Here is a 22,658-nt window from a genome sequence, read left to right as displayed (position 1 = left end):
CAAACTGGAAAGACTTATTTTCTTAAATGAAGTGGTCATTCAAAGGCAGAAAACCCAAGTCACCTACAATCTCCGTGTCCACTTTGCCAAGGGATGGGCCGGGTGGGGTCTAAGAACAGGAAGGGGGAACTCAGCCGGGGTCGGGGAGCTGGGTGGGAGCAAATTCCTGAAAGCGGAATGTGAGACAAGCCAGGGAGACCTCGGGAAGGGCGCAGAGTAGGCCCAGCATCTCGCAAGGGTGAGTCCAGGTGAGGAGCGTGCTCCGGAGCGCCGCTGGCGAGGAGCGTCGGTTCGCCCCGGCGTGATTCCCGCCAGCTGCTCCTCCGAGCGCAGTGGCCTCCTGGGTGTCAGCGCGCAAAATCGCCGCTTAATCCCCGCTCTAGCTGGATTAATTAGGGCCTCCTCAAAGCAGGAAGTTGCGAGCCAGGGGCGTTTTTCCCAGGCGCAGAGACACCGGGGGGTCGACACTCCTCCAGACCAGCCGGGCGCCCCTCCCCAGACACCAACAGGCACAGGATCCCCGCGACTCGCGCCTCTCCAGTGAGCGCCTCCCGCACCCCAGCCAGGTTCCCGGGACCCGCTGGTGACCGGAGGCTTGTGGGGTCGCCGGAGTCATGTCCCAGGCCCGGGCCGCTTGCTCCCGCGTCCCGGCCCTCCGTTCTCAGCCAGCAGCCGGGGCGTGGGGCGGGGCGCGCCGGGAAGGCCGAGGCCGCGCGCTATTCCTGTCGCTGTGAGCTACCGGCATGTTATGTGCTGCGGCCAATCACGCCTCCGACCCTCCGCGCTGACCTGAGCCCCCCCTCTCTAATCCCCTAGGCTTTGATTTGATCCTCCGCGCGGAACAAGCTCACCCCCCTTGCCCCGTAGCTAGTTGTCCCCGGCCCTCGCGGGTGCCCGCAAAACCCTCCTTGTCCACCCCCGGGAGGTCAGAGCCCTCGCCCCGCACTCCCCGGACGGCCCGAGTCGGGCCACATCTGCGCATCTGGCCGTCGGAGATCCAGCACTCCCCTGGAGTCAGTCTACCTGCAGCTCCGCCCTTCCAGGTGATGGTGCGCGGCCACCGCGGCCCCTGGCGCGCAGGTGTGGGCTCCCTAAACTGGGCCGTGGAGAGGGCTTTGGGCAACGCTCTGGCAGCCTCGGCTGCCGCCGAAACCGAGCCCTGCACCTCCCGGAAGACTCCAAACGCCGTGCCCTCCGCTACTAGGGGCTTCTGGAAACCGTTCCCCGACCCGATTTGCTCTGAGAGGGGGACTGGGAGATCTGCGGACCTGTATGAAGGAGGCCTGGGATTTAAGCTGAGCAGGCAAAAATGGGCCCCTGCTAGGGGCTCTTCGGCTCGCACGGGGGACCTGGCGGCGCCGTGTCCCGGGATGTCTCCGGCCGCGCCCGGCTGGCCCCAGCCCCGGCCCGGCCACTTCCCGCCCTGGGCGTCATGAGTTACTTCCTGTCTTACTGCAAAGCTCATGGCGGCGCGCTGCTCACCGGCTACCAGGCCCTGCGCGCCGAGGGCTTTCTGTGCGACGTGACTCTGGAGGCCGAGGGCAGCGAGTTCCCGGCGCACAGGTCGCTCCTCGCGTGTTCCAGCGACTACTTCAGGGCCCTGTTCAAGAGCCACACCCGGGAATCCCGGGCGCCCGTGATCCACCTGCATGTGCCGTCAGCGGCCGGCCTGCAGCGCCTGCTGGACTTCATCTACACCGCCTGGCTGCCGCTCTCCATGGACACCGTGGAGGACACGCTGGAGGCCGCCAGCTACCTGCAGGTCACCGAGGCCCTGGGGTTGTGCGGCCGCTACCTGGAGCGCCAGCTAGCCCCTGATAACTGCTGCTTCGCCGCCAACATGGCGGCGCGCTTCGGCCTGGTGCACACGCTGGGCGTGGCCGAGCGCTGCATTGTGAGCCACCTGCGGGAGCTGCTGGCGCGGGGCGCGGGCCCCGCCGGGCTGCTGGAGCTCAACCCCGCGTCGCTGAGGGCCGTGCTGGGTGCCCCTGACGTGGCGCGCGTGCCCGAGGCCCGGCTGCTGGGCCTGGCTCTGGCCTGGCTGCGGCAGGAGCCCGAGGCTGAACGGCTGGCCCACTGCGCCGCGCTGCTCGAGCGCGTCCGCTTCGGCCTGGTGCCCACCGACGTGCTGCGCCGCGTGTACTCGGGCTCCGGCCTCACCCTGCCCTCCCGGGTCAAGGGCCTCATCATCCAGGCCCTCAACTACCACACGTCGCCCTCCCGCCAGCCGCTCATGCAGGGCGAGCAGACCAGCGTCCGGAGCCCTCAAACCCGCATCTTGTTGGTCGGGGGGTGCAGGGGGCGGGAGGTGGTGACCGAGGAGGTCGTGGCCCCCCGGCGGGCAGCCAGGGGGAGGGGCGCCGCGGCGGAGCCCGAGGAAGAGGAGGAGGAAGAGGAGCAGGTGGAGGAGGAGGAGGAGTGGGAGCTTACCCAGGACGTGGTGGCCTTTGACGGGTACAACCACCGCTGGCGCAGCCTCACGCGGCTGCCCGCTCCGCTACTGGGACACAGCGTGTGCGCCGCGGGCAACTTCCTGTTCGTCCTCGGCGGGGAGACCCCGTCGGGCGGCGGCTCCTCCCCCACAGCCGACGGCCTGCGGGCGGTCACGGCCGAAGTGCACCGTTATGACCCGCGCTTCCACGTTTGGACAACTGTGCCCGCTATGCGGGAAGCGCGGGCCCATTTCTGGTGCGGCGCCGTGGGTGAGGGGCTCCTGGCCGTCGGGGGCCTGGGCGCGGGCGGCGAAGCGCTGGCTTCAGTGGAGATGTACGACCTGCGCTGGGACCGCTGGACGGCGGCCGGGGCGCTGCCGCGGGCCCTGCACGGCCACGCGGGGGCTGTCGGGAACTGCGGCGTCGTGTATGTCTCCGGGGGCAAGGCGGGGAGAGGCGAGGGCGGCGCGAACAGCCTCCGGGACTTGTTCTCCCTGGGCCCCGGGGAGCAGGCGTGGAGCAAGAGGGCGCCTATGGGCACGGCCCGCTTCGGGCACCACATGGCCGCACTGCGCGGCGCGCTGTTCGCCTTTCTGGGGCGCTACGAGCCCTTCTCCGAAATCGAGCGCTACGACCCCGGCACCGACCAGTGGACTCGGCTGCGGCCGCTACCCTACGACCGCTTCTGCTATGGGCTGGCCGTGGTCGACGAGACGGTGCTGCTGCTGGGAGGCCTGAAGTGGCAGGACTCACGCCAGGTGCCTACCCGCAACGTGGTGGGTTATGACCTCGACCTGGACCGCTGGGAGGACACTGGCTGCGCGCTGCCTTGGGCCTGGAGCGGCCTGCAGTGCGCAGTGCTGCAGCTGGCCGAGGGTGGGGACGAGGAGAGGGAGGGAGAGCCTGGAGAGGCGCCAGATTTAGTGCTGGGCGTAATGGGTCAGTGAGCAAGTCGCGCCTGACCAGGCTTACAGAGCAACCCGTGGGCTTTTCCTTAGGCTTGGCCAAAGAGGAACATTTCCCCTTACTCTGAGAATGGGAGACAGGACGGGTCAAATTTAGAAGGATATATGAATCATCTTCAGTGAACTGGGGATTTCTAGAAATTCTCATGCTGGGCTAGACATGGACTTTGAAAATAAAACATGACTCTATTTTCCCTCTGGTAGTTAGTGTTTCCCAGGCGCTAAACAGTGACTACTTTTGTGCCAAACAGTCAAAAAACGTACCATAAGAAATTATGTACAAGACCAGAAAATTGTTAGCTATAAAGACTGTAATAAATGGTTCTAGAAGATGGCATTATCTGAATAAATAAATATTTATCTGAATAAATAGTGAAGGGAAAGTGCCTTGGTTAATAAACACATGCAATCATTGTAGGAAGAACTATGATTTTATGATCCAGAATCATGGTTATAGTTCTGCTCTGATAGTTTAATATAGATATGGAACTGAGAGGAAAAAAATCTCTAAGAAAGCACCATTTTTTTTTTGAGAAAATAACCTAGGTTAAGTTTTTCTGTACTTCATCCTTACTTACCCTAGTCTGCTTTTGCCCTGGCTTTTGGCAGCTCATTGGTTTTAAGTTTTATTTCTGCAGCCCTTAGCCATAATAATCAGGCTTCTTTGGCTTAGTGGAACACCTAAGAAAAACAAATCAAAACCCTATTTCATTCATCCTCTTTAAATGTTCATTCTGCAGACATGCTGTAGGTAATATTTGTAAAAAAATATTTTTAAAGTTTATTTTTAGTGGTACCCCCCCCACCCTCTGCCCCACCTTCCCAAAAGAATCACAGAGAAACGAAAGAGGAGTAGGTGAAATTTTAAAGTTCCTTTCAGGTAAATGGGAAACCAGCTTGATTTTGCAGGACCTCTGAGAAGATTCTTGTATACACTGGACAGGTGCTTCTTCTGGCTTTTACCACCAATGGAGTGACAAAGTTAAAACCTGTAACCGGGGGTGGGGTGGTGGGGTGGTGGCGGCTGTGTGATTAGGTCACAAAGAAATGTGATGAGGACTGCATGAATAAAATAGGTGCTTTATAAGGATTCATTAAGAGCTGAATTTATTTGACTTCAGTTTACAGTGCTGCCTCTCTCCTAGATTTGAAACTAATGCAATAAAATGTACAGATATATAGTGTTAAAAGGTCTCTTTCATGCTAGGCTAGCCACGAGTCTTTTAAAATTCATTAGTTTAATTTTTACCATTTAAAACAACTTTACCAAAGTAAAAGCCGCTTAGTAGCAACACAGCTAGTCTTTCCATCAACTGCTCACTGTTTCCAGGGCACAACCTGGCCACTGTATCCACGACACATCCATCAGGTACAGATATTTTTAAGTAAATGTACGCATTTGGTCTAGTAAACATTAACAAGTCTAAACACCTGTAACAAGCACACTTCATTTTAGGACAAGAGGTTTTTGTTTTTTTGCTTTTGTTTTTTTACATATACAAAATCCCACAAATTTAATGTGCGTCAACACCCATGCAGTAAATAAATGTTTTTACAAATAGTTTTTTTAAATGATAAAAATATTACACCGGACCCAAAATTCCATACAAACATTAATACATGATTTCTCATCCATTTTGACTAAATATAGGATTACTGAAAATGTGCTGTAGAAAGGCCACTCTCCTGTACAGTTGTGCAAAGTCTGCAAAACGATAGTGATTCAATGGTGGTTTCAAAAGCAAAGGAAAAGATCCCCGCTGTGGAGTTTTTACTTTCTCCTCTACAGCAAAAATATTCACTGGCAGATATCTGAACTCTTAAGAGATGAAAGTACATTCATTCACTGAGCTGTACAGGCAACAGTATAAAGCTGATTAGAAGTAGATTTTAGGATATAGAATAGTAAAGGAGGGTCTCTTCCTCCTCCTAAAAAAACAAAACCCCAAACCAGCAAATTGTGACTTATACGTTATGCAGCCAGACACTAAAAAGCAGCACAGTCATTATCATGCTGTGATCACTTTCAAAAACGAGATGCTTATAAATGGAAATACATGAAGAGGATTTTTTCATAGACTTCATCCACTCTATAGAACAAATCATGAAACTAGGAAAAACCTCTAAAAATTGTTTCTCTCGTATAATTCAATGTAATATATCTCTGAATGACCATCATCCTCTTGCTCCTCAGGAGAGAGGTACATTTTTCTTTTTCAACATTGTTTTCTATATTAGAACATACATCAGCCTGTAAGTAAACATATTTTACTTCCCTGCCTGAAGTATAATTATATATAAAGTTTAACTAATGGACTAGGGGGAAAATTGACCCTAACTGGGAAGTTGACTCATTTACGTTTATACCTTGTAACTTTTTAGAAGTTGGAGTTTAAAAAAATGAGTTTGGGCTGAAATTATATATATATATATATATATATATATATATATATATATATATATACATACATATATATATATACATATACACATATATATATGTTAGCTGCCTTTCTGGGTGAGTTAAGTGTGTTTTAAAAAATCCACTCTCAAAGTCCTCTATACACAATCAGCATTTCATCACTACAAAAATAAAGGAAGATTTAAACCAAGAAAATAAAGCAGCTCTATCTTCAATTTTGGTCTCAGTTACAAAAACATCTTACAAAGCTTTGCCCTGATACACCATTAAGTGTCCCCATGGATTTGGAATACTATTTCCATTAACCAGCTTTCACAAGTTAATAGACTATTAAGACGAATATTAGATACCTGAACTTTTCTTATGTTGATGCTCTTCTGTTTTGCTTAACTCTTGTATGCGCATCTACATTTCACAAAAATAAAACTACAGCATTAAACTTTGTGCAATGTTTAAGAAAATTCTTAGAACATTTTAATAAATATAAAAAAGGTTTAAATTCTTTCCCACCCACAAGGATGTCTGCACCTGAAAAAATGTGATTTAGTTTTGAAGTCTTGTTTATATAAAATTAACTTAAAGGGAGAAAAGATGACCTTAGATAGAAAACCGCCTTTTTGTTTTTTCTACTTGAAGACCACCTGTCTTCAGAGTTGTTTGCAAAAGTTAACTTTAAGTCATTGAAGACAGCTGATTTTGCACATGGTAAACATAAGCTGAGCACTAACTGCATATAAAATATACAAATGCTCATTAAAGACAGTGGTATTATGACCATATAGGGTTTGTTTCATATAGTTTTGGTAACATTGAAGTATAGCTTGTCACGTGTCCCACACGTTGATATAAAAACTACCTTATATACTTGTTCAAAGTACCAGAAGGTACCACATGGCCAGAGGGCAGAATACACTTACACATGCGTTTCAATGTATGAATGAGTGTGTGTTAGGGAGGAAGTGATTACATCTACTTCAGAAGAAATACTTAATGGGTCATTTGAGGTGGTGTTTTGACAGATATCCAAGAAAAGATCGAGGTACATCTGCTTCCATTGTTGGAATTCTTTTGATGTCAAGTCTGGATTGTCTAGGACTTTATCAATAATGGCTACTTCGCCTTCTCTGGCCTGAAAAGCAAAAGGATTCAACAGTTACAATAGGGACAGACTGTTCTTCAAATTTAAAATAAAAAGTTAATAGGCAAACTATTAAGAGGCCCACAAGAAACAGCTCTGGTATACTCAAACTCAGCTATTTAGACTCAAATACTAGTGCACTTTTTCCTACACGCAGGCATGCCTCGTACTGCCCACTCTGCACGGTTTATTTTTTCTTCTGGCCTGTCCTGTTTCCCATCTCTGCCTACGGAAACCTTCCTCATTCTTTAACATCCAGTTCATATGCCTCTCATTTCTTGAACCCTTCCTTCGACAACTGGAAAAAATGTTTTCTCCTTCATTTAGATAAGTCCCCGTAACACTTGATCACTGCTGTTGAGTGGACTTACCACATTCTATGTCTTGAGTTACTTTTGCACTGTCCTTTTTCCTTCTGCTAGATGGTCCCTTGGTGGTTTGGACCTGAATGGGGGTGGGGTGTGTGGCTCTGGGAGGAGGGAGGGTTAGGATATCTTTGGACTAGAATTGGGCACCGGAATGATTCTTATGAATATTATAGCTCTTTTAAAAATTCTGGTCTTAGTTACCAATAGGCCATTAAATTATCCCACGGATTTGCAATAGTATTCGCATGAATACCAACTGAAAGCTAATTGACTGAAAACTTGGCTGCCTGCTACCAGAAATGTTTTCAAATCATGCATTTCCTATTTTGTTTATCTCTTTGGTATTCACCTCTGTTTCAAAATTCACAAAACCTCAGCAGCATACTACAGATCTGCAATATTTCCCAAAGGAGCTCTTTGCCCTTTTGTTTCCTGAAATTACTGCGTCACAAACTCTGTATGACATTTCTTTTCTGTTTTTGAGTTTTCCAGGGTGCAGGGTCTGCTTAGGGAGAGTGTGTATGGCAGGCCCTCTCCCCTGATACACACAGAGTGAGGGGGCTGACTCTTCTGGCTCCTTCTTCAACTTCCTGCCTCTGTTTCCCTTTCCTCACCACTTCCTCCTCAATCTGGGGGTGGCAGAAGAAGACTGGAGACTATGTAAACGCTTATGGAAATGTATAATAAGAAAGTAACATGTCAGTTGGGAACTGATGGTGTATACAGAACAATTATAAAATTTCTACATGGAACATGAATCACTCCAAATGTGCTGCAGGAGATATTCACAAAATATCTCAAACAATTTTAGCACCCACTATTGCATTCTGCATGCATGCTGTGTTCTTTTAGTAACTATATTAGTTCCACGACATGGCATATTTATCTTAGGAAAACAAAAGACTGAGGAATAACACCAGCCCTGCATTTTTGGAAAAAAAATTACGTCCTGTTTTCTCCTAGAACTAACTCATATAACACTTAGTCAGTGCTTTGAGATGTTAATAAAAAGTTAACATTATTTCCTTTTGGCCAAATACACTTATTACGCTAAAGAAACAGCTCGGCTTCGGCTTCGCATTCGGTATGTTTATCCTCCGCTCCCCCCACCCCCCCGCTATTTTGTATTTTGTCCCCTGGAGTATCTGATAATCCACTTTGAGTTCAGGAATGAATCTCTTAAAAGGAATTTCTCCTTCCATTTCATATCTTACCTTTAAAGTGCTTTTGAGAATTCTTAGCCTGTGTAGTTTTTCATTCATCACAGGATCATTACATCTCTTTATAAATGATAGCTTGTATTCCATCTTGGTTGAAATGCGATGTTCTCCCAGTGGTGACAGACTGGCTTGCTCCAATGCCCTATATAAATCTTGCAAAGAGTCTCCTAACTTTTCTTCCCTACTTTCACCTGCAATGTCCAAAAAAAAAAAAATAATAAGAGAGAGAGAAATAAATTCAGTGTAATAAACAGTTATTTGACACTCCAAAAATCTACTTAAAAATATATCTGAAAAACAGGATAATGAATGATTGGGAAAACACTCTCTTACATTAAAAAAAAAAACAACAACAACAAACCCCACCAAACCCACAGTTGCTGGTTATACTGGGTAAGACTAGCTACAGGCAGCCAATTGTTTTAGAATGATCAATTAATAGGATGCTTTGATTAACAGAATATTCTCTTAGTAGCAAATCACTGTACATATCTTGAGTCCATTAAGTTCAAAGAATTAGAGTACAAGAGGTACACAACACAGAAACAATCCTGCACGTAATTTAATATTTTAAAACATTAGTGAATATCCCTTATCATTATACTGATAAGCATAGAAGTGCTAAGTAACAGAGCTCTCCTGGTTTAGCAATACTGAATGAACTGATTTTTACATTTTTCCAGACTTCATAAGATGGAATGGCATTCACTGGAGTATATATCATTGTAAAAATCTTCTAATAGTGTGCCGTAGAGGATTATTAGGTTTCATGTGACTGCCATAGTAATGCCTGCCACATTGTAAATATAGTAAATGATCATAACTTATCATCAATAATAATGCTTTAATTAGAATGAGATATGGGAATGTTTATATGCAGATGTAAGCAAAAATCTGGCATGTACTAAAAGAAGCTACTTAACATTTGAAAGACCTGGGAAGAAAACACTCCAATTAAATATTTTTGAGAAAAAAAAAATTAGAGACTGGTTCAGGAAAGGATCTTAGATCTATTTGAACAAATCAAAACTCCCATATTATTCTTGAATTGTCTGAATATACTGATGTCATATCTTTCTCAATGATAAACAAAGATGAACTTGGATCGTGCTTGGATTGGGAGAGAGGATTAGGGTTATATCACATTTCCTTTAATAGAGAGCTTAAGAGTCCTCTTTGAGGAATACTAATTACATTGGCCCAAGAAGTAAATATGGAATGTTGTTCATTCCACCATGGTCCATGTAAATATTTTAGGCTTTCTGTCATAGTTAAAAAAAAAAGAAGACGCCCTAATTGGTAATAATGTAGTTAACATTTGTAAGTGCCGGGCAGTAGGGTAAATGCTTAACATTCATGATCTCATTTAATCCTCACAGCAGTACTAGGACTAGATCTATTTGATTTTCATTTTATAGCAGGGAAGTACCTTGCTCAAGGTCACATTTATTAAGTGGTAGAGCTACAATTCCGACTGGCCAGTCTGGCTCCAGAATCCATGATTTTAACAAGAATTCTAGACTGCCAATTTTGTCAGGAATCATTTGAACTGTGTATTTAACAGTAGGTGTTAAATGAATTTGTGAGACTTGCTTAAAATGCAGCATTCTAAAAAAAACTGCCCCCAAAGCCCACCAACACAGTACCTTAACTTGAGGGGATCATCTTTAGGATGAAAAAGTAACTTCATTTAAGTTTCATATTCAATTTTTGGCTCTGCTGCTGAGGTTGGCAACTATTGGTAAGTATGATTGTCGAATCCTTCTATTAGAAAGTTCTTTGTTATCAGCACCTGCAATCACTAATTCCTCTATAACAAATTTTAACTTCCTAATCATATATCTAAGTTAGAACTATAATCTAAAAATACAAAAATCCCTTTAAACAGCGTTTTAATTCTCTGTTGGCTCATCCTTCAATGTTTGCAACACCTAGAGGATTTTGAGGGGGTGGGGGGACAGAGGACTGTAAAAAGGAGGAACTGCCTTGTGGGCTAAGAAGATTGAAATGAGATAAGGAATTTTAACCGAGAATGGTTTGGACCCAGAAAGGCACAAAATTATAACGTCATTCAGAGTAACTAAATGGAGTTGTAAAAACAAGGATACTTTTGAACAGCATACTTCCATTTCATAAAATCATAGGCCAAGAAAGAATCCTGAGGAATTATTTAGTAGTTACCATTCTTTCTGCCTCAAGGCAAGACTGCATCTTAAGCCAGATGTAATTTCATAGAGCAGAGGGTGGGAGAGAAATGGTAGGCCTAACAGATGTGAATTACAGTAGTCTAGGTATCAGGTAGCCTAATGTATTATTAGTTGTTCAGTTCTTGAAGGAAGGTAAAGAGAAAAGGGATTCAGATTATAGTTTTAGGATTTAAAGGAGGCAGAAGTATTTTCACATAGTAAACTTTTATTTTAAGATAACCTCCTTCCATATTACCTAACATGTAGGGAGTATATATTTTGTTGAAAAACCATTCTTACCCAGTTTTCTTTCTCCTCAATTCTTAAAGTTTGTGGAATACTGAGCCAGTTGCTTGATTTTTTTAATAAAATTTCAATGTAGTTTTACCTCTAGAAGTGTAAGTAAAGCTTTAATATAAAAAGTGACAAACATAGCTAAAAACTGGAAGTTTTTTTTTCCTTCTTGCCATTAAGGGGGGAAGAAGCGTTCAAACAAAGGACAACATAATTCTACAAAGAACCTGGTTTGACAGCTATAAGAAGAATCGAGTATGGATTTATCTCTGGGCAGCACATTTGAACAGGGAATCACAATGAGACGGAACACAGAAACATTTCCAAGTAGAGTAATGGAATAGAGATATTAGAGATAAGTCAGGCCCCCTCCCCCCACCCCTACACATCATACACATATGCAACACAAGACACAGTAGTGGGATGAGGAAGGATGAGGGATTGAGATGCCAGGCTACCACAAAATGCCACCAGTTACTTAACATTTTAAGACTAGACAAAGAGTCCTTTTCTTTTCAAAGGAGGGGGAGTGAGGGGCAGAGTCACATTATAAATCTGATTCACTGTGCTCAACAGTCAAAACAACACAGAACTCAACATTCAAGACGAAAACAGACCTTTATTTTCTTTTATAATTTTCAACTGGTTTCCTTCATTTTTTTTTCTCAGATGAATACCAATTAAGTCAATTGGGGCTACCGCTGCAACTGAAAATGTGAAAGCACCTTTATCTTCTCTTTTTGCCCTCTTCTTCTTCGTCTCCTTCTCACTTCTCTTCTGGTTTCTCTCTCTTTTAAACCCTTGCTTTTCTTCTTCTAGAAGAGGCTTGCTTTGGAAGAGGAGGCAAGCACTCGGTCAGGTCTGCTTCCTGATTGACTTTCTTTCAACGTGCCAGTTCAGCCCTTGGAGCACTGGCCCAAACCCAGCTCGTTTGTAATTTGAATGAATGTTTTCTGCAAGTTGGCAAAGTGTAGAAGACCACATGCGAACCACAGGACATATAGAGGAACCTTCTGAGATTCCTAATGAGGAAGTGTATCACTGCTACAATGAAATTTTAATTTGTATCTAACTTATTAAGGAATTCTGGGCCTATGAAGGAGTAAGTTCCCTCTCAAATTATATTTACATTTACAACATGTAAATTAGTCGTGCGTAAGACGACACGCTTTTCTATTCCAATTTTATTAAAGCGAAGAGAACATATGAGGTTCTCTTTCCTATATAAAATTTCATTGATAGATTTGAGGATCACAGTGAAGTTATTGATAACTTGTACTCTCAGCCAAGGGAGGGTCATTTCTGGCTGTGTCATAAGTGGCAGGGCTGGAAGAAGATCCTCTTTCTTGTTTCATTTATACTCTAGCTACACCACGAAACATTGTGAGGCTAGAAATACGCTGAGCATCACCACAGTTCGTTGTCTGGTTCTTTCAGGTTGCATATGACCTCCACGTAGTGATAAAGAAAAGCTCAAAGAAAAGATTAGCCAATGCAAAATAACAGTTGGCTGGAACTTTCTTGCAAATGGCTTATTAGCAGATGATAATGCATTTCTTCAAATACTACGAGGTGTTTGGTTGATGTATTTCCTTACATTCATGCCCAGTGGTTATTAAACTTTTTTGACTGTACACCCTCACCAGTTAAAACACTTCTGTTGATAACATATATATGTATTACCCTATATTAATAGATATGCCTATTATAAGATAGACACAAAAAAGAAATTCGAGAAAATGAGATATGAAACCTGAGGAGAAATTCCAATTTTTTTTCTTCCTGTACCTCACCCCATGTGTACCCTCCTTCAGAGACTTAGACTGTGACTTTCCCTGAGCGTATATGCCTCGCTCTCCTTTGCATTTCCCAATCTTCTACCTGGCACGGTGTCTCATGCACCCAACGTTTAAACTGAGTGATGGTTTTCTCTACTTTAGACACTAAGTACTCCAAAGAGGGCTTCCTATCTGGTGACTGTGTAATTTGTACGCTAGTCTCGTGTAATTTTGTTCATGTTTCTTCGGTGAAAATTAAGGAGAACAGAATACAAACGTGGCGACCTAAAATGTCATTCTGGTGTCCTTGCTGTTTCCCTGCCTCTGCAATGATAATGTGGAAGGAGAGAAAAAATGAAAACAAAACAAAACAAAACGAGTATACCAACTGGGCTCTTCAAGAATCAAGCCAACAGTGAATAATCAGTTCTGGTACATGTTTTGGAAGGGAACTGTGCTCTTTTAAAATTGGACAATGATGTCCTCGTGGAAACAGTTGTTCCTTCCACAACACAGCTGGGTAATGAGCACAGAAGGTTGGGAAAGGCTAAGTCACAAGTGGAGAGAAGGCTGAACATAGTAGCATTAGTCACCAGTCAAGTGTGAGAGGCATTCGGTCTTGTACGGCCACAGAGTGCTCCAAGGCTTCCAGGCGAATGGCATCACGTATGTGGAGCACTGTTCTCGCCATGAAAGGCAATTAACATTTGCGTTGAGACATGGGACTATTTTCTGTGAATACTAATTTACCAGTGTGCCACAATGAACAACTTATTTATATGTAAGGTGACAAAGTTTTAATGGGTTTAATGTAGATAGGTTTAATGTTTGTAAGTTTTATGCTGAAGATGATTATGTATTCAGGAGTTTACACTGTAATTTGAATTGTTTTATAATGAAAGATTCACTCTCTTTAATTCATGTTTTTATATGTCAACTAGCTATGCCTTGCATTGTAAAACTGGGGAAGGGCAGTTTGTTATACCAGAAAAAAAGCATAAGATTTTAAAACCTGGCTTTTACTTGTCACTCTGTAATCAACTACCCTTTTCATAATTAGAAGTAATTGGTTTATTTTCTTTTAGGCAAAATAACAATAATTTCTCTGATGAAAAAAACTGAGGAAAAAACCCTTCTTTTGAAAGGACAGCTTGAGTGAGTCCACCAATATTGCTAAGTGTATTTTTACAGAAGAACATGTGAAACCCATCCCTGTACGAATGACCTTGTGCTTCACCAAAATTAAGTACAGCCCATACCAGTGTCTGTCAATTCCTTCTGCACAACAGTAAAGCCTACTTCCATAACTAGTTAACAAAAGAGACAGAGCTGAAGCTTATTCTACACTTCATTCTCTAACCATGTAATTTCTGCCGAATTATGTTGTTTAATGCCACAAATATATGACCGTGATTGCATTTTCAGGGTATTACGGCAGTTTTTATGACAAATAGTTCAGATGGCAAAATCTTGGTGTCCTTGGCATTGATTTATTGTCCCAAAGGGAAGGTTCTTTGAAGGACAATCTCAAACATAAATGACAGATTCTATATTTGCCCACAGAATTTAGAAAATTTAACTAATAGAGACATGGAGGTCAAGGTACCTGGTTCTTAGGCAGGAATTCATAAAGGGGACAGTTTAAAAACAAAGCTAAGAGATGATCATATTTAAAAATTAATGTGGAGTCCCCATATTCCTTAATGAGAAAAAACTAAAATTCTTCATATCATAAAATTTTACTATGACTTAAACAGGGAGGACGACCCAAGACAATCCCACTAATATTAAATGCCAACAAAATGCTTTTTGATGCATTTCTATATACCAGAACCATCATTTTTATATATACTTAAAAAAACACATTAAAATGGTTAGAGCACAGAGGCAACTGTAAGGCAGATCAATGTGATTTTATTCACAACACAAATTCCATTTGTGAGAAAGAAGCAAAGATTACTTCTCTTTAGAAAGATATTTACTATCAAGCATACTTAGCAAATTATTCAGCTATCTAAAAAGATCTGATACCAATTGGCCATATTTTTATTTTTACGTAATTTATATTTTTACAAGTATTCACATTATGCAATACTACACACTGTGGCGACAGGAAGAAAAAAACATTTTCAAATACAATGTTAAATTATCTGTTCATTGCACAGTATGAAATATCCATTAATTAGCATTGAAATTATTACAGAGTATCTTATCCAACTAAAGGAAATTTCACATCCACTACAGAAGAAAAATAAGCAATATTGAGCCACAAGTGACCCAGTTACATAGTATTAAATAATATCTGAAGCTAGTTTGAAAGACAACCAGACAAAATACTTTTTCAAAAGTGAAAACCACAGCCTATAGATTTGGAAAATTTTACAGAAAAGAATAGCTCATGCCTGTCCTATGAGGCAACACCATTTGTATACAAGTGCCAAGAAATAAGGAGAAAGTTAGGATTTTAGCTGAGGAATCTAATAAAGCCTGGCATGTGGAATTTTCTTCATTAGTGTCACCGAAAGCAGTCTCTGTGTTGCACCTGAATACACTTTATAATAGAATAAACATAGTAAGTTTCAGAGCAGGTTGTGTATACCTTGCCTTAATAGATTACACTTAATTTAGTACAATACAGCACGTCAAGTTTTAAAAATGCAAAATACACTTAATACACAGAATTTGCTTTCTCTGCTTTGCCTTAAAGAGGCCACCGAAGAGTCCATTAAACAGCCAGGGTTTTCTAGTTATTGGAGCTGATCCCTCTCCTTTCCTGTGTCAGGAGAACACAACTGAGCCCTTCCCCAGTCAATAATACCCTTCCCCTCTGTTCTCCCACAGAAACAGCAGTTTTCTGTCACTGTGCTCCATCTTGATTGGCTTTGATCTTATGCTAGTCCCAGTGGAGAAAGCTCGCATTCTTCTTAAGAGTGGCCTGCCCCTCTTAATATCCCTTTAGGGAGGCCCCCAATCCAAAACACTTGATGATCTAAGCTTTTAAAAGTCTGTTTTCTGTTATAAACAGCAAGGACGAGGCCATTTTAGTTGCTTGCAAGAGGTTGATGTTGAGTCTGCGTCGTGCCGACTCTCTCCGATCTAAATTCTCTAAACATTAGCTTATCAATCTGTGAGTCCAATGGGTTGAGTGCCAACAGAAGTGGATCCGATTTGGCATGGAGAGGTTCTACCAACTCTCGCAGTGTATTAGCCTAATATGATAAAGCAGTGATACAATATGATGAAAGACCTGCGAGTGCCATTATTTCCAAAGCATATTAGTATTTGTATTAGAAATACCATCATGCAATACCCATGAAGAGAAAAGAGAAAAATATGGCTAGAATTGCATATGGTTTTAATACCATAATGTCTTTCTGTTGGCATGCAAGTCTACTTGGCCAAAAATGGGACACTTTTTGTTTTAAGCTTGGTTATCTGGAAACGCCAATCTTATGTATACAAAATAATACACAGTGCAGATACATCTTTTCCTGCCTCTATACCTGTATATGCATATCTATAATTTTAATCAGAAAAGTTTATGTTAATAGTATTCTCCACACACATGTAAAATGATCAGACTTTCAAGAAAATTAAACTTGTTCTATACAAGATCTTTCCTCAAATTCATCCAATCAAGAAGTATGAGGAGAAGTTTTCTGGTCTACCTTCTATCTAACTACGCTGATTCACACGCTACCAGGTGCTAACTGGTGAGATATAAAAGCCCAGCTGGTGTGGCTCCAAGGAAGTGGCCGAATGCTGACCAACACAAAGTGAAGAGAAGTGAAAAGCTTCACAGGGTCAACGTGATGAAAGGGTGACTTGACACCTGCGCACAAGCCACATTCCAAGGAATTAAGAAACTAGATGAGAATAAAATTTCTGAATGACCTGGGACACTAAGAACAATTGGGCTGAAATAAACTAGTCTCTTTTAAGTTCATTTTAGTTTGGATTTTGAGGAATGCAAATATTGTCACCAGGCACAAATCAGTGATATTTTTACTTTCTAGCCTAGGGCAGATTTTTATCTGCTACATCCTGTAGTACCTTTTGAGTTATATCAAGAAGAAGGAACAAAATGGGAGAGGGAACAGAGACAGCATGTTGTTCATTACTAGCTCCCTCAGAAACTGGGAAGGGAGTGTGCTGCCCATAGCACAGTATTTAGAAAATAGGATGCAGCTTGGTCCAGAAATCAGCAGAACTAATTTTTGTTTGTGTCATAACCTTCTTTTGCAGAAAAGGGGCTGGGAACTAAGCAATCTTCATAGGTAGGTCAAATGAAACAAAAGATAACACCTCATTTTTTAGAAAATTATAATACTGGAACGCTAGCTCTGGATTCTACTACTTTGTTTCGTAAGGTTATGGAACTCCAAACTGCAAAATCAGAGGCAATCTAATGCTGGGCACAAGGTCATTCCTAAATTTAAGCTGTTTCTAATTTATCTATGCAATTCAAACATTTCCCCCTCAGAAACAATGTCACCTGAATGGTTTAATTTCTACTGCACTTAATCCATACTAAACCTGAACTAGAGCCTTGGTAACTAAGTCACATTTAGTTACATTTAAAGACACTGTATAGGATTGGTAAATTCTACTTCAAGAGACTGGAAACACCTCCTCAGTTGAGGCCTTGCCAAAGTGCAGGATGGTGGGGGGTGGAATGCTATTTCAAAGTGACTATAGCTATTTCCTAGTCTGTATGTACTAACATAAGAGAAGATAACTCTCTTCAGCAAGGTGTCTCTTCAACTAGCAGTGGTCAGGACCACTGGCTACCAAATCTCAGGGGCAGAGGCTGGCTTGTTAAACACAGATTCCTGGGCCCTACACTTAATCTACTCAATCAGGATTTCTGGGTGTGGAACTCAGGAATCTGCATTTTAAGCAAGCAACCCAGGTGATTCTTGTGCCCACTGCAGTTTGAGACCTCCTGCTTTAGGCCAGTCACATTGTGAGGGCTGGTTGGAGTGATGCCAATTTTTTGTATTACACATATAAGTAGTTTGTAAGTCAGAAGACTTTGTAGTTGGGCAAGTCACATAGGGCTTTATTTTTAGTCTCGTCACCGGTATAACATTGTATTATGTAACTCAAATGATTTCAAGGTTTTTGCTGAGGAATCCGATGGAAATATCCAGGTCTACTGAGAATACAGCAAAATGAAAGAGGCCGTGGTAAACTGCTTGAATAAATTCTTTCAAGCTACGCTTTTAGGTAGCATTAAATAGTTCCTCTTTATTTTTGAGGCAAAGAGAACAAACATACAGATACTTCCAGACTCAAGCCCGTTGAATCAACTCTATGTCTTGGTGTGTGCATTCTGAATCCCAAGTATGAACAGCATGGGCAGGCCAGGAGGGTCAGATATGATGGACTGGTGTATGGCTAATCTACATGAAATCTCTAAAACACAAAAACCCACTGCATAAAGATACTGTTTGATGAAAGCCTATCTTTGACTTCTGTGAATCTTATATTTATGTGTCTTTAACTTTTTGCAAGTTCCTTTCTGGTTCTCAACACTCTCCTTTTCTCTCCCTTTGTGTTTTCATTGGGCATTCTCTCTCTCCCTATTTCTACTCTTCTCCTTTGTAGCTGACAACTTCATTTATCCCTACTCAAATAGTCAAAACATTCAAACCGTTAAAATTACTTATTATAGTGACAGACTAATTTTATGCCTTTTTTTTAAAGGACCAGTGGAAATTGCATGTTTCTTAAAGACCCTAAAAATTAAATTATACGGCTCTTGATTGTTTTGTTTTCTTTCGGTCAATATCCTGACTATAAAAAATATTTCCTACTTCCTGCTATTAAAATATACCCCACTATTTACCAAGCTTTTAATCAAGTACATTTTGAAACAACAGCAACATATCTATGCTACCCCAAGAAAATCAGTAATGTTGCTGTTTGGCATATTACTTAAATATTTATTGAGCTTCCATTCATCACTGAAACCCCCAATTGTGAGGCTACCAGGCCACACAGAAAGAAAAAGATCCTGTTTCCCTGTTACTGAATCCCTCGAGATCTGAATGGTGCACCCAGATGTAATGCCATGTTGAGTCATGTATAGGATGACTTCTTCCAGTGTTGATCCACTTCTCATGCAAGCTCTTTACGGACTGAATCTATGTAGGATATGTTGAGAAGAATGTTTCTTTCCCTTTTTGTTTTATGAATTTAAAACTCTTTCCACTCAAATAATAAGCAGAAATAGAAATTCTAGAAACATAAGTTTTAGAAAGGTAATCAGGCTTCTAATAGTGTACCTGCTAGGAAGAACTGATGATCCTTCAATCAAATCCTGACGATTAGATTATAGGGTAAGGATGGAGGCACAAACATTTGCAAGAGAATGATTAAGTTTGAATACAAAATAGGTAAAAAAAATGTTTTCCTTAATGAATGAAATAGAAGAAAATATATGAAAATGGAAATAAGAAGTGCTTAAGCCAGAAGAGCATTTTCAAAGATTCCTACTTCTGAGTTCTAAGAGAAAAAGTTCTAAGAGAAAACTGGATCCATATACTCCACTTATCATATATACTCACTTATCATTATCAGTGAGCTTGAGGGCAAATTTAAGGGCAAAGCCACTGACAACTGGTCTTAAGCTGCTTGCAGATAACAAGGCAGACATCCAAGCTTATCAATAGTAACACACGTGGAGCTCCTGGGAGAGTAGAACTGTTTTGTGTGCTTTTGAAAAAAATCTAATTTACCACAATTATCTGGATCTCCCCCTTCTTCTAAATGTATGTGTTCAGATTTATGTTTTTCTTTTTGTAAAACAGGAATATCTAACACCAGGAATTGACCGTCAGTGATAATTACTTTTCTCAGTGAAAGTCTTGGAAAAAGTGGGCTGAAACCTAGGTTCAGAATGTTTGGACCAAGAGAGAGACTTAATTGTGGCTTGAGTGGTAGCTGTCCAAATTTTGAGGGCCTATTTTCTTGTAAAGGTGGAGTTCAAATAGACAGTATATCATGTTTAAAAAAATTTGTTTGTTTGCTTATTTTTACTACCATGGGGGAAGGAATTAGAAAGTCTTTTATTTTATGAATAATAAAGTATTCTTTTTCAAAATAAAGTGATAAACAGCAAAAAGTAATATAGTTTGTGATTATACTTATAACACTTATGGAGGTACTTAATTAGAAATTCCAGGTAAAATAAAAATATTTGGTGAACCTAGCTACAGGCAAAACAGATAAGGAAATACTGTTCCCAGATAAAATGTTCCTACAAATTGCCAAATAACAATTCCATTCTCTGTGTATGATTCACGGGAGACAGAGTATTTCCTTATGAAAGTAGTATCTCATCTTAAACTACTTACCGCTATATTATGACCTTAGAGAGCACTTAGGACTTACGAGTACACCACACACTCTGGCTTTTTCTGTCTGCATTAAAACCACTATCTGAAATAAAGGTACACCTAAAATACCCTTTAACTGAAGCTGATATATTAGCAACAACTGAAAAGGTCTTTTATGTTTAATAGTCACAGAAGTACTTAATATGTTAATTCAATTTACCCCGAGTTTATTTTCAATGAAGCATCTATAGATATATCAGAAAAATGTACTATGGAATTCTGCCAGATTATATTGTCATCCCAAAATGTCATCTTTCAGATTTTAAAATAGAAAATGGGAGGAATTCATTTTTATAGACATGCACGGTTCAATAAGGATTTAATGGGTGCCTATGGGTATATATACTATATCAAATGTTAGGGGTAAATATACGAAGATGACAGTCTGACCTCAAAGAGTTCACAGTATAGTTGTACCTTCCCCATTTCTGTCTTATAATTTTATAGTTTATATAGATTATCAGTAAAATAAAGCTCTACTTTATTAGTGTATATATATATATATATATATACACACACACACATACATATATACAGATTCTATTATATGACTGTAATGTAATTATACCATTACCCTAACAATGTATATTATATGTAATTATACTATGTATAATTACATTAATGATACATATTGTATGGATATATTAATTTAAATTGATAAGTATATTTGGAATACACAGAAAATAAATTATATTTGAACTTTAGGGCAAATTTAAAGAAGATCATTAAAATATGAATGTATGTGTGTATATACATATATATATGATATAAAACAGCTGAGTTTTGATGCTTACGATAGACGTTAAAACTGAAGAGGACTGGAGCAGAATATAGAGCCCAGAAATAAACCCATGCACTTATGGTCAATTATCTATGACAAAGGAGGCAAGAACATACAATGGAGAAAAGATAATCTCTTCAATAAGTGGTGCTGGGAAAACTGGACAGAATGAAATTAGAACATTCTCTAACACCATATACAAAAATAAACTCAAAATGATTAAAGACCTAAATGTAAGACTGGAAACCATAAAACTCCTAGAAGAAAACAGGCAGAACACTCTTGGACATAAATCAAAGCAATTTTTTGATCAGTCTCCTAAAGCAAATGAAACAGAAGCAAAAATAAACAAATGGGACCTAATTAAACTTAAAATCATTTGTATAGCAAAGGAAACCACTGACAAAATGAAAAGACAACCTACTGAATGGTAGAAAATATTTGCAAATGATATGACTCGATAAGGGGTTAATATCCAAAATACATAAACAGCTCATACAACTCAACATCAAAAAGACAAGCAACCCGATTAAAAAATGGGCAAAAGACCTGAATAGACGTTTTTCCAAAGAGGACATGCAGATGGCCAACAGGCACATGAAAAGATGCTCAACACTGCCAAGCATCAGGGAAATACAAATCAATACCACAATAAAATATCACCTCACACACCTGACAGAATGGCTATCATCAAAAAGAACACAAATAACAAATGTTGGTGAGGATGTGCAGAAAAGGGAACCTTCGTACACTTGGTGGGAATGTAAATTGAAACAGCCACTGTGGAAAACAGTATGGAGGTTTCTCAAAAAACTAAAATTAGAACTACTATGTGACCCAGCAACTCCACTCCTGGGTATATATCCGAATAAAACCAAAAACACTAATTCGAAAAGATTCATGCACCCCAGTGCTCATAGCAGCATTATCTACAATTGCCAAGATATGGAAGCAATCTAAGTGTCCATCAACATACGAATGGATAAGAAGATGTGGTATATATACATACAATGGAATACTACTCAGCCATAGAAAAGAATAAAAATTTTCATTTGTAGCAACATGAATGGACTTGGAGGCATTATGCTAAGTCAAATAAGTCAGACAGAGTAATACATACTGTATAATATCACTTATATGTGGAATCTAAAAAATACAACAAACTAGCGAATATAACAAAAGAGAAACAGACTCACAGATATAGAGAACAAACTAGTGGTTACCAGTGGGGAGAGGGAAGGAGCGAGGGGCAATATAGGGGTAGGGATTAAGAGGTACAAACTACTATGTATAAAAGAAATAAGCTATGAGGATATACTGTACAACACAGGGAATATAGCCAATATTTTATAATAACTATAAATGGAGTATAACCTTTAAAAATTGTGAATCACTATACTGTGTACATCTGTAACTTATATAATATTGTACATCAACTATTCATCAATAAAAAATAAACAAAACAAAACCAACTTCAAAAAAAAAAAAACTTGAAAGGGATCATAATACGCCACCTCAAAATATGCCATTTTGGCCTAAGGATTAGCTGAAGGTAATTAAGAAGCAGTAGACATAGAAAGATCTTAGGCCATCCCCCAATCGGCCTTAAAGCAGGACATAAATTTCCCACTGTGAAGGTGTTCCTCCTCTCCTCTTACATACCAGGAGAAC

The 22,658-nt window shown here is 41.0% G+C and overlaps 2 protein-coding genes across 5 annotated transcripts in view; one reads left to right on the top strand and one right to left on the bottom strand.

Annotated features, from left to right (window-relative positions):
• Positions 1-816: 816 nt before the first annotated feature.
• On the top strand, positions 817-6,315 carry KLHL34 (kelch like family member 34). Its single transcript, XM_082681619.1, has one exon. It carries the CDS (start codon positions 1,433-1,435, stop codon positions 3,377-3,379), a length of 1,947 nt encoding a protein of 648 aa, XP_082537745.1. The 5' UTR covers positions 817-1,432; the 3' UTR covers positions 3,380-6,315.
• Positions 6,316-6,732: 417 nt separating this feature from the next.
• The window catches only part of CNKSR2 (connector enhancer of kinase suppressor of Ras 2), a gene marked incomplete at its 3' end in the record, with an annotated part of 257,646 nt that continues 241,720 nt past the window's right edge, over positions 6,733-22,658 (bottom strand). For all 4 annotated transcript variants that reach the window (XM_082681111.1, XM_082681112.1, XM_082681113.1 and 1 more), the window contains 2 exons: positions 8,540-8,736; positions 6,733-6,948 (listed from right to left, as the gene is read on the bottom strand). In XM_082681111.1, coding sequence (XP_082537237.1) covers positions 6,733-6,948; positions 8,540-8,736 — 413 coding nt within the window. The remainder of the gene's footprint in view (positions 6,949-8,539; positions 8,737-22,658) is intronic.

Source organism: Grampus griseus (genome assembly GCF_964374135.1).
Source record: "Grampus griseus genome assembly, chromosome: X".
In the NCBI taxonomy this organism is placed as follows: domain Eukaryota; kingdom Metazoa; phylum Chordata; class Mammalia; order Artiodactyla; family Delphinidae; genus Grampus; species Grampus griseus.
The sequence above is the reverse complement of the archived record's forward strand: the minus strand, read 5'-3'. Positions and strand labels throughout refer to the sequence as shown.